The 15,455-nt window shown below is 60.2% G+C and overlaps 2 protein-coding genes across 2 annotated transcripts; both read right to left on the bottom strand.

Annotated features, from left to right (window-relative positions):
* Nucleotides 1-2,164: 2,164 nt before the first annotated feature.
* HOXB5 (homeobox B5) lies at nucleotides 2,165-4,125 on the bottom strand. Its single transcript, XM_041001284.1, has 2 exons — nucleotides 3,449-4,125; nucleotides 2,165-2,750 (listed from the first exon to the last, which is right to left on the bottom strand). The coding sequence occupies exons 1-2, from the start codon at nucleotides 4,008-4,010 to the stop codon at nucleotides 2,503-2,505; spliced, it is 810 nt and encodes a 269-aa protein (XP_040857218.1). The 5' UTR covers nucleotides 4,011-4,125; the 3' UTR covers nucleotides 2,165-2,502.
* Nucleotides 4,126-6,729: 2,604 nt separating this feature from the next.
* Nucleotides 6,730-8,673, bottom strand: HOXB6 (homeobox B6). The gene is made up of 2 exons (XM_041001285.1): nucleotides 8,043-8,673; nucleotides 6,730-6,989 (listed from the first exon to the last, which is right to left on the bottom strand). Exons 1-2 carry the CDS (start codon nucleotides 8,455-8,457, stop codon nucleotides 6,730-6,732), a joined length of 675 nt encoding a protein of 224 aa, XP_040857219.1. The 5' UTR covers nucleotides 8,458-8,673.
* Between the last annotated feature and the right edge of the window lie 6,782 nt (nucleotides 8,674-15,455).

The raw sequence follows: 15,455 nt of genomic DNA, 5'->3' as shown, positions 1-15,455 counted from the left end.
GGGAAGATATCCAGCAGCGGCACCCCCACCAACACACACACACAATGGGGGCCCCCCTTTTCAGCAATGCACACCCCTCCTCGTTGCCCCCTAACTTTCCAGGAACACCAAAGGAATGTGGAAGCCAGGCACCCCCCACACACAAGTCTGCATATGCAACACTCCTACAAACAAAAACCTGCCCCCCCCCAGCCATCGCTGAGGCATCCCCCATTTCAGACACCCAGTTTCTCAGACCTGGGTGCCCAAGAAGACAGGCTCCATCTCACATCCATCACCCCCCACCTAGACCTGCAGGGAGAAAGGCAAAATTTCCGTCCCCCAAGTCCCAAGCAAAGCGAAAGCGAGCTGGAAGGCACTTACTGAGGAAGGCTGCGCCACTGCCTGCCTTCTGGGCTGGTCCGGCTGCTCTGGGCTGGGAGACCAGCGCTCACCTAGCTCTGCCCCCTTCCCCACCACAGTGAGCAGTTAAAGTGTCACTTAACATTCTGGAGAATGTGAAATATACCGCGCGGTGTCAACTCCCCAAAACCATAAAACTAACTTTATGGAGCTCACGTGACTTTCCCGAGCCAGTGAGAGGTATCTGCCTGACTTCTCGGCGATTTTTACGATCTAACTTCGAGATAAAACCCCTATCCATTTGACATCTAAATGTCATAGCGACTTTTGGGATAGTTTGCTATCGACCAAGGGGGACAAAGTCAAGGGGTGAGGGGGGAAGGAGGGCTGGGGAGAGCCTCTTGGACCCTGGGCTGCTTCCTCACCAGCCTCCCCCTCCCCCCAGTCCTGTAAGAAGTTGGGCCCAGCTGGAAGGGAGTGACCCGGTAAGTGTCCAGACTCGGCTCTCGTGCTCCGGGTGGAGGCTGACTTGGATGGAGGCGGACTGGGCCCTGCAGGGGGAACTAGGGGTCTTTCAAGAAGGACCCCAACTCCAAATTGAGAGGGGGCAGAAGGTCAGCTGGGACCACAGGAGAGAAAGAGGCCCCCGATACGTGTTGAGAAGGCTAGAGATGAGGCGCCTTTGAAAATGAGCTGATTTTTATAATTGTGATGGTGATGATGATGATGGCGGTGGTGATGATTTTGCCTTCTTTGGTGACAGAGCTGAGTCAGGATTTGGAACAGGGAACCAGGGGGCTAGTGGGCAGGCATCTGCCACTCTTCATAGGCCAGAGGCCTCCTGCTTGGGACTTGGGCCTGGATGGTTTTCCCCCCCGTAGAGGGTTTGCTGGCCAGTGGGGTGGAAGGCCACAAGATACAGCCCAGCTCGGGCCTGCCTGCAGCCCCCAGCCCTATGCTCTGCACAGGCCCAAGCACCCAGCGAGGCCAAGCCAGCCGGGGCCTTAGGTGGCTGGGAAGGACTGCTGACCACCATCTTGCCCTGTTTTCAGCCAACCCTGGATTTATGGAGAATGGGGGAGGGTGTGCCTGGCTAGTGCAGAGGCAGACCACCCCCTGGAGAAAAAGACCAGTGGAAGGGCAGTGGAGTAGGGGAAACATTTATTGGACTTCAAGGAAAGCTACAGACAAATACCAAAAGCGAATCAGAATCACTGAGGCGAGCCCGGCAAAGACAGCACAGCGTCCACCCGCTCCAAACAGGATCTTGGCGAGTGAAGTGGACCACGGGGAGAGGAGAAGGTGGGTCTGACCCAGACCCTCCCCATATTTACAAGCTGTGGGCCCTATAGCTGGACCCACACATTGACAGAGAAACCCACAAGACATTTCACACACGCAGGATGGGTTGTGTTTCCGCACGCTCCCACCACCAGGCCTCGCAGGGCCTACCCAGGGAAGCAACCACACTCCATCTTCCTACTGTCTTGTCCACATATCACCCCTTCCACCTTCCCCGGCCCCTACCCAGCCAAGGTTCCAGCCGAGGGGATACTGGGGGCCTGGGGAGTGAGGAGGGTGGAGGAGGAGAAGAAAAACCATCGTGGACTTCATTGGAGGCCAGATCCACTGGGCCCAGGGCGGCTGTGACCCGCTAGCTCTGACTGCCACCTCTTAGTGAAGTTTGAAATTTAAAAGACAGTGGTGGTCATCCTTTCATAAATAAGTTAGAACACAGATGGGGAGGGGAAAGTTCACATTTAACATGCGAATTTCTTTCTTTCTTTCTTTTTTTTTTTCCTGGAGCTGGGGAGTTGGGGAAGGCAAAGGAGCTGCAACCACAGACATACAGAAACACCAGCAGATTGGGGCAAGCCAGGGAAGTGGGGAGCATGGAGGGGAAAATAATATTATTATTAACAATAATAACAAGATAAACCAGTCCAGGAGAGATGGGAAGCCACAGGAAGACCTAAGACCGAACGAAAAATGGTCACACAAGGCCAGGGCGAGGCAGGCTCATGGGAACCGGTCCCCAGTGGGCAGGCGGCGGCGGCGGGCGCGCGCGGGGAGGACTTGGAGGGGCCGGTGGGGTTGGGGGGTGGCGCGGGCTCCTGGGCCGGCCTGGGGTGGGGGTTAGGCCCCCTCCTCCGGGCGGGCTCAGGGCTGGAAGGCGCTGCCGGCTGTGGCCAAGCTCATACTTTTCAGTTTGTTGTCTTTCTTCCACTTCATGCGCCGGTTCTGAAACCAGATCTTGATCTGGCGCTCGGACAGGCAGAGCGCGTGGGCGATCTCGATGCGCCGCCGCCGGGTCAGGTAGCGGTTGAAGTGGAACTCCTTTTCCAGCTCCAGCGTCTGGTAGCGGGTATACGCGGTCCGGGCCCTTTTCCCATCCGGCCCGGTCATATCTGGAGCAGACAGAGGGGAGCCATGAGATGCTGTTATTCCGGCTGAAGAGGGGGCCCTGGGCAGAAAGGAGGGGGGCGGGCAGAGAGCAGGACCCAGGCGTCCCCGGCACCCAGCTCACCCCAGCTCCACCCCCAACACCACAAGGCCCCACTAGGGTTCCATGTCTGCTCCCCCTGCTCCCGCAGCCCCGACTTGGGCGCGCAGCGAGCGTGCCCGGCTTTGTCTGCTATGCTCTCCCAGCGCCTCACCCTCGGCTGGGTTCTGAGCTCCCGGCGGCCGCTTACCCTGCGAGGGAGGAGAGCGGCTGCACTTTTGCCCTCGCAAAGCTCCTTTTCCGTTCACCCCCTCCTTCGCCGGCGGGGGTATGCAGGACCCTTTCCCACATTACGTAAACCCTAGCCTACATCCTATTTTTAGGATGGATCTGGCTGCACGCATAAAACCTCAGCGGAGCCTAGCAACAAATTCCTAAAAAGATCCCCCATACACACCCCAGCCAAAGAGCTTGTCTGGCTGTGTCCACGGAGCTGTGAGGACCCTCATAAGAGACTTCTCTCCCCACCTTGGTAAAAAATAAATCTATGTGAGGAAAACGCCAAGCTCTGCTCGCGACCACCACCACACCGCTCCCCCCCCCCACCAATCCCCTAACGCAGGGACAGAAAGCTGAAGAGGGGGGAAAAAAAAGCAGAATTACCATGGCTAATATGCAGCTTCCTCATCCAGGGGAATATCTGCGGAGTCTGCCCCTCGGGCGCGGCCGTGGAGGTGGCCATGGGCTCTGGCTGCGCCCGAGCCAGGCTGGGGCTGCTCAGCTGGCTCGCAGCTTCCTCAGGCTCCGAGGACGCGCTGGCCTCGTCTATTTCGGTGAAATTGGCGCTGGAGCTGGCCGGGGTCGCCTGGTCGGAGGGGGACGAAGCGGAGGGCTTGGCGCCGTGGCTGTCGCCGTTGGTGCAGGGCAGGGACTCGGGCGAGGACAAGGAGCAGCTCGACGCCGCCTGCCTGAAGCGGGGCTCCTGGGCGGGCGCGGGGAAGGCGCGCGAGCTCTCGCCCACCGCCCCAAAGTGGCTGGAGGAGGCCGAGGAGCGGTTGACGCTGAGGTCCATCCCATTGTAATTGTAGCCGTAAGAGCCGGTGTGCATGGCAGCGGGATCCCTGTAAGAGCCGCTCAGAGAGCTGCCACTGCCATAATTTAGCAACTGATAGTCCGGGCCATTTGGATAACGCCCCGAGAAGGAGTTTACAAAGTACGAGCTCATTTGGGTGATTTTGGAGGGCTTGATTTGTGGATCGTGGTCGTTATAACCCTGTGCTTCACGATTTATGATGTATTAATGAATTATAGCGATGCACTGTACTTCGTTTTGCTATGTATGCGGCCAAATATGGGGGGGGGGGAGTTGGAAGGGGGATGGGGGGCGTTAGGGAATCACGTGCTTTTGTTGACCAGTCGTAAATTCTCGCTGATGACCTCAAGAGGTAATTCATGCTCTATGGTTACAAATAATGACGATCCGAGAATCGTTAGGGCCGATTCAATGTGAGCCTCCGAGAGAGGGGGAAAAAGAAGGGGGAGAGACAGCGAGAAGCTTGGCGCCGGCCACTGAGCAGAGCGCGCCACCTCCCGGCGACCGGCGGCAGCGCGGGCCGCACACCGCCATGGCGGCGACCGCTGCCTTCCAGCTGGCGAGAAGGCGGCGAGCTGCGGCTCACCCGCAGGCTCCGACCTTCCGGAGGACGGCGTTCAGCCTTTTACCCATTTTCCTGGCGGCAGGATTCGTCCCTCGATTTGGGTCCTGCTCCCTGCATTAACACCACCACCACCACCACCATCATCATGATTTTAACTAGATGTGATGATCAAAGACGGAGTTGCTATTCCCTTGCCTGTTCTATACAAGTCCGGGACGGAGATGGAGGGGTGGAAGGGTTGAAAGTCGGGTGTGGACAGCAGTTATTACAAGAGGATCCCCACAGCCCCAGATAAGCCCAGCTTGGCCTGTTTCCTGGCCCCGGGCCCCGGTGCTGACCGGTGCGCAGCGCCCAGGCGGAGCTGGCAGCATTGAGGCCGGCTTGGAGCAGCAGCAGGAGACGCTTTCACTTCTCTTGGGGCCCTGGGAAGTTCGCAATCCTCTTGCTGACCTCTTCCTCCTTCTGAGCTTAGGCCTGGGAGTGGCTGAGCAAGGCCGGGATCCCGGAGGAGGAACAGGGGGACTGCGGCTCAGCGGCCTGGTGGCTTGAGAAGTCGGCGGGCGGCGGCGACTGCCTGCCTCGGCGCGGGTTGGGGTGGTACCGCGCGGGTCTCACCGTTTATTTACCACAGCACCCCCAACGCCTCCCTTGCCTCTTCTCCCAGGTGCAGGCTGCACTCGGGGAGGCCCCTCGCTGCTGACTGGGCCGTTGAAGACTTTGCCCAGCAGCCCAGAGCCTGCGCTCTGGGAAGGGGTGCGCAGGGCTCCGCCGCCCCGTGCTGGGCGCGGTGCTGAGCGCGCTGGGCGGCCCAGAGCCCGCTGCAGCTGGGCCCCTTCTGCCAGGCGGCTATTTTCTTTAAAAATAAAAAAGAGACAGAGAGGGAGGAGGAAGAAAGGAAAACAGCGCAGCTTGCCGCCTGGGTGACGGCGGGGGTGGAGAGAGAATGGGCTGTTCTGGGTTGAACCGAGGAGACCAAACGCCCCTTCGCCTGGCCCCGTGCCCTTCGCTCCGAAAGGAGCTGGGCAACGCGGTGCCCTTCACCAGTCTCACGTTCTCCACGGAGCTCCCACTCAAGGCCCAGAGACGCCAACAGTGGTCCCTTTCTTATTTAGTTTTGCTTGTCTTCTGAGCCATAGGCCAGGAACTGTGTGCCAAAGCCGGCAGAGACCCAGCTCTGCCGGCTGGCCAGGGGCCTTGGCCCGAGGGCCAGGAAAGAAAAGCTAGCGTAGCCGGCAGACCTCCTCCGCCCCAGGACTAGACTCTGCAGGGGCTTCAGGCTGGGCGTGGGGGTAGCGGTTCCTCTGGCAGTGGCCCGGTAGAGGAAAGGCCTTAGATTTAAAGGGAGGATCCCTGTCCAACCAGCCAGGTCTGCACAGGCCGAGGCAGGGATGACCTCCCCCAGGTGCAGTGGGGTAGGACCTGAGGAGGACCCTGGCAACAGACTTGATCTCATCCGTCCCTTCCAAGTCCCGAAAGCTGAGAGCTAGCGAGCTGGAGCGGACCAGAGCCCCCTGCCCCGTGTACAGCCTCAGGGAGGAGTGTGGCTGGGGGGGCGGGGATGAGGGGAGGTGGAGGAGAAAGAAAACATGGCTGGGAAAGATCGAGGTGATGCAGCGGCGAGTTTCCACGTCTTTATTATTATTTGTCATCATTATTAATAATATTAATATTATTACCGAAGTATTTCACGTCCAGAGCTAAGACAAGACTACAAACACAACACATAGAAAATTAATAAAATAGAACTTTGTTTTCTTCTGAGGCTCCTCTGCTGACTTCTAGGTAGTATGTGTGCCTTCCAGTGGCTTTGGGGACCGGGGGAGAGAGACGACAGGTCTGGGGAAGGGGGGGTCAGGGAGTCTTCGAGGTCCCTGCTGAGGGGACCACGACTCTACCATTGAACCGTGCACGGGGGTGGGAAGGGGGGGACAGAGACCGAGCGAGACGCGACGACGCGGGCAAGAGCGGTTCGCTTTGCTTCCAGGAGACGTCAAGTGAGTCCGACCCTCAGTTCTCACCGGGGAGCCAGCTGGAGGGGGGGCGCTGAGGCGGGGTCCTCGGGAGGGAGGAGGCGCTCGGGGTGCTGGGTGGGCTGTGGGGCGGCGCGCGCGCCAGGCGAGAGCTCTGCGGCCGGGGGGGCTGCCGGGTCCGGGCGAGCGCTGGGCCCCGCCCGTCGCGCGCCGGGTCCCCAAGCTCCCCCCGCCCGCAGAGCCATCGCGGCTCTCGGACGCCCTTGGCATCCCCACCGGCCTCTCCCTTCGCGTCCCCACTCCCTTCCTAGCACCTTCACTCGGCCGGCTTTTCTTCCTCCTCCTCCGCACTGAGTTGGGACGCGCTGAGCAGTTTGCTCTCCTTTTTCCACTTCATGCGCCGGTTCTGAAACCAGATCTTGATCTGGCGCTCGGTCAGGCACAGGGCGTGCGCGATCTCGATGCGCCGCCGCCGGGTCAGGTAGCGGTTGTAGTGGAACTCCTTCTCCAGCTCCAGCGTCTGGTAGCGCGTGTAGGTCTGGCGGCCTCTCCTGCCGCTGGGCCCGAAGGAGGAACCTGTTAGGCAGAGTGGAGACGCTGAGGCCTGCGGTCGTTGGGCCAAAAGCCCACCTCTCCCACTGGACCCTCAAGCCTGTCCCGGGATGCCCTCCACGCTCCGGGCTCCCGGCCTCACCCCCACTCCCCTCACCCGCCTTTCCCGCTGCTCCAGCGCCCCCTCCGGATTCCCTCCAGGCCTCCCAGGCCTGTGCCTTCTGTCTAGACTTTTGGTGGGGGGAGGGGAGGAGCAGTTGGAACTCCCACCTGAGCCGAGGGGGAGGGGTTGGCCAGGTGTGTCTTCCTGGCTGCGCCTTCCCTTCTTCCCATCCATCTAACTCCCGCACCTCACCCTCCCAGTGACAGATTCTGCCCCTTAATCCGTAATGACGCGGATCGATCCGTGCTCCGCATTAACAGCTCCTCACTTTCGTGTCCCGCTAATGGACACCAATTGGGACTTGAAGACGGACAAATAATCCACAAGCTGAGACCCAGGCGCCGGCTTCTCCCTCTCCGTCCACTCCTTCCTTCTTCCTCCCCTTCTCCCTCCCTCCTTTGGCTACCACCTCTTTCCCGAACCCCCAACCCCCCCACACCGCCCAGGGGAACTGGGTCGTCTGGGACACACTTAGCTCCCCCAGGTCGCTGTCACGCTGCTCCCCCCCCCTTGCAGGAATCATTCCTTTTGTAAAGGAGCAGTCTTTGGATAGGGGAGCAACCCCCCCCCCCATCATGGCTAAGGAGGAAGAAAGGGAAGCTGGGGGTGCAAAAAAAAAAAAAAGGCAGAGCCAGTGACTTTAACCCCAGCCGCCTTCCTGGCCTGGCCTGGCCTGGCGCCCCGGGAGAGCCCACACTCCCCCCACCAGGCTCCCAGCGCAGCAGGAACTTTGCAAACTTTGTAACTCCTGCAGCCAGAGACCCTATATGAGGGTCTGAGGGTGCCCCCCCACCCCGCCCCAGGCGTCCACCAAACACCCCACTGGGGTGGGGGCGGGGCGCGCCCTGGCTCGCTAGGTCTCCCGGGGTGGGGGGCCCGCGGGGGTCGCGGCGGCGGCGGACAGTGGCACTCACTGTTGCACGAATTCATCCGCTGCATCCACGGGTAGACCGGAGTGGAGCACTTTTGTTCCTCCGTCTCGCCGAACACGCTCTTGTCCTGCGCGCAGTCTGACTTCCGCGGCTCCGGGTGGAACGGGGGCGGCTCCTCGGCGCCGGAGAGCGCGCAGGCCGATTCCTTCTCGCGGTAGAAGGCCGGCGCCGGCCCGTAGTCGCAGGGCGCCGCTCGGCCGTAGCCGCCGCCGGCCGGTGGGTAATAGGAGGAAGCGGCAAAGCCCTTGTCTTGGCCCGGGCCCGGCCCGTAGGGTGCGGGGTAGTGCCTCAGCGGGTCCGCATAGCCCGACGAGTACAGCGGTAGCTGGCCCAGGAAGGACTCCTGCCCGCTGGCCAGAGTGACGGGGAAGGGGGAGTTCACGAAATAGGAACTCATTGGGAGGGGAGGCGCGCGCGGCCACTGCTGCTCCGCCGGGTTTATGATTTGTTGTGTTTTATAGTCCGAGCGCCGCGCCTATTAGTAGTATATCCGAGATTGGGTTTTAGCTGAAGGGGGATGGCGAGGTGCCAGTGAGGGCCAGAAGGAAATACAACCATCTGATCCAACACTGACCAATGGTAGAGTCAGGAATTGTCAAATAGCACCCAGGAGGAGCGCAGCCCGCACGAGGGACCCGCGCACAAACCTATCAACCTTTTTTCCCCCTCCTTTCTCTCTCTCTCTCTCTCCCTCCAACACAACACGTCCGCGTCCGGTGCCACCTACGTAGGATCTGCAAAAGAAGCGCCTGTGCCTTTGAGAGAGGAGGCACTGAGACCACCCCACTCCCCAGCGAGGCAATAAATACCTCCCTCCCCCACCCCACCCCACGCAGGATAGGGAAAAGTTAATTGTGTTTTCAGCAAAGTTAACCCCTGCATTGCTTGGGCCCCTGCCTTCAGCGGAGGGGTGAATAGCTCTCCCCCCAATGTTGTGGAGGAGAGAACGGGAAAGCCAAGTGGGTCGGGTTCCGAGGGGTGGTGGGTTGCAGGGAGGTGAGAAGACTTCTCAATTGCACCCTCTGCAGAGAGACACCGTCCTGCCGAGGATTCGGTCAGCAGCCTTCCCTTCCTCTGCATCAGATCCTGCCTCCTCCCCTGCAGGTTTACGTCCATTATTCCTGCGCACCCACAACTTCTAGGAGCGGAGGGGCAAGCCAGATCCCCCTGCCTGGGAGAGCGGGGCTCCGCAGCTGCTACTGCCGGCTGGAGGGCCTGAACCCAGCTAGCTCCTTCACTCTGGGGCTGGGAGCTTTTACTACGGCTGTGCGGGAGTCTGCCCAGTCCCCGCGTGCAGCCACTCACCCCAGGCAGCAGAAGGGGACTAGTTCTCCCCCACACAATTCTGGGACTCTGGGGAGGAGCCCCTCACCCCTAGCTCCATGACTTTATCTGATCTGCAGTCTCCTCCTTGCAACCCTTACTCCATTCCCACTTCCAATCCCAAGACAGAATATCCTGGGCTACAGCTGTTTAAGGAAGCAAGAAATCCCACCATGTCCAGGTACAGAGTTGGGGTGAGAGCGAGGATTCCTTTTCCCAGTGTGGACCCGCCTCACAGCTGTAACCAGGACTGCCAGCAAGAGTGCTCCAACCCCCTCTCCAGGTCTCCCTGGAAGCTGAGGGTTCTTTTTAAAATCCACTTATTCCCAAGCCTCGATTTTTGACAAGGCGGGGGTGGGGGTGGCCTGGTCCTTCTGGGACCTCAGCAGGCAGTGTCTAGCCACCGGTGCACACTCCGGCCCTTCTGTGTGACTCACAGCATCTCTCCAAGTCCCTCCCACACCCCACATTTGTGTCACCTGCCTCACTGCTGCAGAGCAAGCTTGGGTGTCACATAGAATTGTCTCTGCCTCTCTCTCATCCAGAGAAAATGAACACCAAGCTCAGGCTGGAGCCAGAGCTCCTAACGCTTTCCCAGCAATCTAAGAGGTGCACATAAGCCAAGAAATGAAGGGGACCCACTGTCCAGGCAGAGGCCAGGCAGGGGCCAGACAGGGGCCAGGCAGGGCCAGGGGATAAGACATCAGCTTGGCCTGACTGTCCCCCACCTTGTTCTTTGGGAGGCAGTTCTGCTTAGGGCTGGGTGGCCCATCGCCCCAGACATGGTGGCAGAAGGGCTGAGGTTGGGTGACAAATTGCAGGCTCCAAGGATGCCTGGACTCAGACCACCTTCTGGGCTGTACCTTCCTGACCCAGTGGCCATCCCTGGATGGCTCTCCAATCCCTTCCTACCCTGCGGGACCCCTGTGGGAGTTTCTGATGAGTATTGAAAGAAAATATCTCAAGGACCCCAGGGATCGAGAAGTTAGGATGCCCCCACTGAAGCTCGGGTTATATGCAGAGCAGGGGCCACTGAGCAGTGAGGTGGTTAACAATGTGTGCACCTCTCTTCCTATCTGGGCCTCAGCCCTCTCCGGCTGCGAGCAACGTTGTCTTCCCTTTGGACTGTGGATTTAAGGGAGACGCGGGGAAAAGTCTGGATGTCTTTGCGGGTGATGGAAGCAGTAGAGGACTCGCTGTAGCCTTAGCTATCATCTGCAATTTAACCTCGCCTCTGCAGGTTGCCTGTCGGGAGTCGGAGCCACTGCAGGCAGGGCCCGGGTGCCTGGAGTCGGGCATGAAAGGAAATAGCGCCTCATCGCTCTTATCTAAGCCCAGAGGTATTTATGAGCGTTTATTCGTCTGATCCGTTTGTTTGGGAAAAAGAACAGGCAGGCAGGCAGGGCTGGGCCGGAGACCCTGTGGTTCCTGGAGCCAGGTCTCTTCGAATCTGTCTGTAGTTCCATCCGCTGCTGTCTGTCTCCACAGGGGAGCATGTCAGTGCGCGCAGGGCGCACCACCTCCCGCTGCTCAGGGGCGTCTGCCGGCCTGTGAGTGCCCTTCCGCCCCAGGGATGCGCTCACCGAGCCCCAAGCCTTGGAACGGGCTGCACAAGGCTCCACTGCACTTCCCACTGTGGATTTCCACATTGACCTGTGGAGTGAGCACACGCGCCTCGCAGCTCCCGGGAGAATGTTGCAGGAATGGGATTCTCCTCCCTGGGAGGGGTGCTGGCCTGCGTGTGTGTGAGAGCTGAGGTGGGGGTGGAGAGACGTCAGCCAGGCCTCCCGTTTTCTCTAAGAACCAAGCTCCTTCCCCGGCTCTCTGGGTGGCAGACCGCTTCCCACCCGCCCACGCCCAGCTCCCCAGAAGAGAACATTTCACAACAGTTCATTTCTTGGGCTCAGGTGATCTGTTCTCGCTGTGCTGGCTCCCCTAGGTGAGGGGAGGCTGCTTGCACCCCAGAACACTTTGGCCCTAAAAATGGACTTGTCCAAACCGAGGTACAAAGACTTCATTTCCATTATGCAAATGAGCGGCATCCTCTCATCTCCGGAGAGGAATGGGCAAGGGTGGCCGGATCTGGCCTGCTCTCCCTATCCTGTTCCCCGCCCCCTCCCCGCCCCCAATCCACAGGCACCCCGAAAAGCCCTAGGATGTTTCATTTCTTTATGCTATTCCCTCTTACTCTCCCTACCTGCCTTTCTCTTTCTGCCTGAAAGAAAAAAAAAAAAAAATGTCCCCCAGGGGCCTCCGGCAGAGGCTCTGGCTGAGCCGGGCCTCCCAACCGCCACCAAGTCCCCGTCGCTGCGGGAGGGGGTGGGGAAGGGCTGCTCCCGAGGCCCGGCCTCCACGAGGTGCGGTCAGTGGCGCGTGGGGCCACAGCCCCAGGGCTCGCTCCTACCCCCCACCCCGGCACCGCGGGGCCCCTCGGCTCTCAGCAGCTCCCAGTCACAGCCTGGTAACCGACCCCTCAGCCTGCTTGGCACCACGGGCAATTTCCTGGAGCCCCCCGCCCTGGAGTTGGAGCCACAGCACCTTGAAAGGAGCGTTTCCTCTTGCGGCCTGAAAGGCCGAGCTAATCAGTAACCCATGATACGGGGCCAGAATCCGGGCGCGGCGGCGGCGGGGGCGCGCCCCTGGCCCTCGCCCACCCGCTCGGGCGGGCCGGGGGTGAGGATCGAGAAGACCCGTAAAGTAACAGGGTTGGATTTCTGAATCATCTCTGTCCACTCCCAACTTTTCCCCTAGACACGCGTTAGCGGCGATTTCGCTGGAAACGGTGGTGGATGGGGGGGAGGGGACGACGCTCATCGGCAGACACCAATAGTTTCCAGAAAATTCGGCCTAATTCCTTCACCAAGGACACACACATAACCCCCCCCCCCCCCCCCTTCCCCCCCCCCCCCCCCCAGCCAACTGCAAGAATACAGGCTTGGTTTGTCTTTTGACAGCCGAGTGGAACTGCCGGCCCCGGGCGCCTCCCCTGCCGGCTGCCTCCCTTGGCTGAAAAGAAAACCAAATAAACCCGGAGCAGCCTCGGCCTGGGATCCCTCCCGCGGCCCGAGCTTGGGCGGCCGGCCGAGGAGGGGGCCCCCAGGGCCTCGGGCTCCGTCCTCCCCGAATGCGCCCCTGGGAGGGACGAGCTGCTCGCTTCCCGGCTTGGCCGCCGCCAGCTTTGGGGTGGGAAGGAAGAGGGGAGGGAGGGGAAAGGACAGCGCGGGATGGGAGACTGGCTCCGAGCTCCGAGGCACATCTTGGGGCCCCAGGATCCGCTGCAGGGGAGGGAGGGGCGGGAGCCCCCCAGCCCCGCCGAGCCCGCGCGCCCCCGGCCAGGGCTCCGCGCTCGGGCGGTGTCGAGGGGCCGGCGTCTCCGGAGCCGCGTGTCTCGGAACGGACGGTAGATGGCAGCAAACCGCATAATTTGGGTCGGAGCAAACCGGACGAGGGACGATTTATAACCAACCAAGACCTCTGGAAGAAAAAGCCTTTCCATGTTCCGAGTGCGGTCGGGGCTTTTCCCTTAGGTGAACAGGCCCCCGAGGGGTGCCGTCGGGGGGCCCCGCATACAACGCCTGGGGTTACGAAGCCGAAGCCGGAGGCTCCGTTCCCGCACCGGCTCAGCTGGCCTGCGCTCAAGGCCTGCACAAGGGGCCCCTGGAGACCCCTTCCCGCTCCACAAGTGGCTGCTGTCCTGCCAGCTCAGAACCGAGGGGTCGAACACGCCTTCTATTCCCCAAGACACAAACACGCGCGCATAGCCACGCAACCCGCTACCAGAGAGGTCTGAGAGCAGGCGGCCTGCAATGGGGCTTAAGAAAGATCAAAGCCATCACCCACGCGCGCAGAGCGACGCAGACCACAGCCTCTGCTGCCCGTTGCGGCTCCCGGTGCCGCCGCCCATCTCTAAACTGTTGGCTTCACCTCCACTCCTCAGTTCCTGCTCCAGGCCAAGCGCCTTCCCCCACCTCACCAGCTACTCCAGGAATTCCTGCCTCCTGCCCAGCGATTCCTCCCCCCACCCCAACACACACCCTGTTCCACGCCTGGAGACCCGTCTGGGGAGTGGGCGTGCGAAATCCCGCGCCCCGGACGCACGGGGCAAGGTGCCTGGGTTTTTTTCTCCCTTATTCTTGGCTTTCTTTCTGGGCTCACAAGCCTAGACACACCATCACGCTCCAACAGCGTCTTCGCAACCACTGCATTTGGGTGCAGGAAAGTTTGAGAGGTTCCCACGGCAGACACACACACGCGCGCGTGCCCGTACACGCGACGATGTCCTCCACCGAGATCCACACCCCAGCACCAGTTAACGCACAAACCTCAGACTCAACATGGCAGGGAAGGCGGCACGCGTGACCTACCGCATCACAACCACACCACTGCCTCCCCGCAGCGTGGGGCTCGCTCCCCCGCCGTGGGCGCCACCACCCACGCGCCTTCAGACATGTCTCCGAGGGGGAGATGCTGGACACCGCGGTCTCTGAATTGTCCTCTCTGTGTCTCTCCAGCTTCCGCGGAGACTCCCAGACCCTCGGGAGACCAGGACGTCCCTCGGCGGTGGCGGCGCCGGCGCCAACGCCCCTCCCGCCAAGGCTACCGGGGAAAACCGCCTTAACCCGCACCGGGCAAGAGACCTGCGCGCGGGGCAGCTGTGGGTAGGAGGATGCCGGGGCCAGGGGCAGGAGGTGGGAGGTGGGGGTGCAATCCACAGAGACCCCCAAGCCGCTGGCTTCTCCCTGAAGCCCAAACACCCCTCATCTTCTCTCCCTCTCCTCCCGCCCCCCTTGAGCCTTCCGCAGCTTAAAAGGGCAACTCCGGGGCCCCTTGGCTTCCTCCTCCCACCTTCCCCGCCTAGCCTCCCTCCAGGAAGCAGCCACCCCTCTCCCCAACGCCGAATTGCCGGGAAGCCTTGTCCCTGCAGCGCCCCAAAGATGGGGGATCAGCCCCCTCTTGAAGACATGGAGGAGGGGGGAACCCCAAGCCCCACCCCCTACAAAAGCAAGGCACAAGAATGAGAAAAGAATTGTAGAATCTCCCTTACCTTTGCCGACAGGGTTTTTCTTTTTCCACCCCTCCGGACGGAAAAGGGTGGGGAGGAAAGGGGAGCTAAACAGAGGCTTCCGTTTCTTCTTAGCTCCCAGGTAATCTTGGGCTAAACCGCGAGCCGTCCTTCCCCCTTCTCCGGCTTGGGAGAGTGGAAGGTTGGCGATTCTGACATTTGCATAGAAAATAGAGTAAGTTCTGTCTTTGAAAAATGGTATCAGGCTGTGGTCCTGGGCAGATTGTCCAATGACCCTTCATGGTGAGTAAAATCCCAGATCAGCAAGCAAATTAACTTAGGAATCAAAATTATTTCTGCTTCTGTCTTTTGTGTAATTCCCACCCCTCCTTCCCTCTCTCTCTCCCTCTCTCCTCTCCACTCCCCCCTCTTCCTCTCTCTCTCTCCCTCTCTTTGGCTCTATGGAGCTGATATTGAAGTATAAAAATATCAAGAGGCTGAGCCTGAAGGAGGACAGTGCTCCGACCTAGGTGTGGTGTCCAAAAGAATGCTGCATTATAACCACCAGGGAAATGATAAAAAGTTCATGTTCACGATCGCCCGGCCACATGACCGGCGCCGGCCAATCGCTGGATTCAACCACTCATAAACTTCTATCACAAAGTTGTAAATTTTCATAAAACAACAAGGAATTTATTGCATTTCTTCATGGCTGCTCCACCAGCAACCTTTTTCTCAGTCGCCATCTTCCTTTCTTCTCTTTCTCTCTTTTTCTGGGGGAAACCCATGCCTAGCAAGGGGTGAATTTTGGGGTGCAGGGAATCAGGGCACAGAAGCCCCCAGGGGCCAGTCGGGGGGGGGGACCGCCTCGTTTCCCACAGCAGCCCTGCCCCCCATTTCCTAGTAAAAATCACACTCCCTCCAAGCCTGGGGTGGGGATGGCTAGGAAGCAGTTCCGAGGGGAAGTGGAACAGCCGGGCCCTGGTTGCATCTGCATCGGTCAAAAATGGAAGCTGCCTCACTGCCACCTTCGCAGTCCCTTCTTTCCCTCTGTACCTGCTGGCTCACCC

Source organism: Ochotona curzoniae, unplaced genomic scaffold (genome assembly GCF_017591425.1).
Source record: "Ochotona curzoniae isolate NIBS_2020 unplaced genomic scaffold, NIBS_Ocur_1.0 scaffold_2453, whole genome shotgun sequence".
NCBI classification, from domain to species: domain Eukaryota; kingdom Metazoa; phylum Chordata; class Mammalia; order Lagomorpha; family Ochotonidae; genus Ochotona; species Ochotona curzoniae.
The sequence above is the reverse complement of the archived record's forward strand: the minus strand, read 5'-3'. Positions and strand labels throughout refer to the sequence as shown.

Coding starts and splice junctions, on each gene's coding strand:
- HOXB6 (XM_041001285.1), bottom strand. CDS start 8,457: ATGAGTTCCTATTTCGTGAACTCCCCCTTCCCCGTCACTCTGGCCAGC. Junction 6,990..8,042: donor GCGGATGAATTCGTGCAACA/GTGAGTGCCACT, acceptor TCTGCCTAACAG/GTTCCTCCTTCGGGCCCAGC.
- HOXB5 (XM_041001284.1), bottom strand. CDS start 4,010: ATGAGCTCGTACTTTGTAAACTCCTTCTCGGGGCGTTATCCAAATGGC. Junction 2,751..3,448: donor GAAGCTGCATATTAGCCATG/GTAATTCTGCTT, acceptor TGTCTGCTCCAG/ATATGACCGGGCCGGATGGG.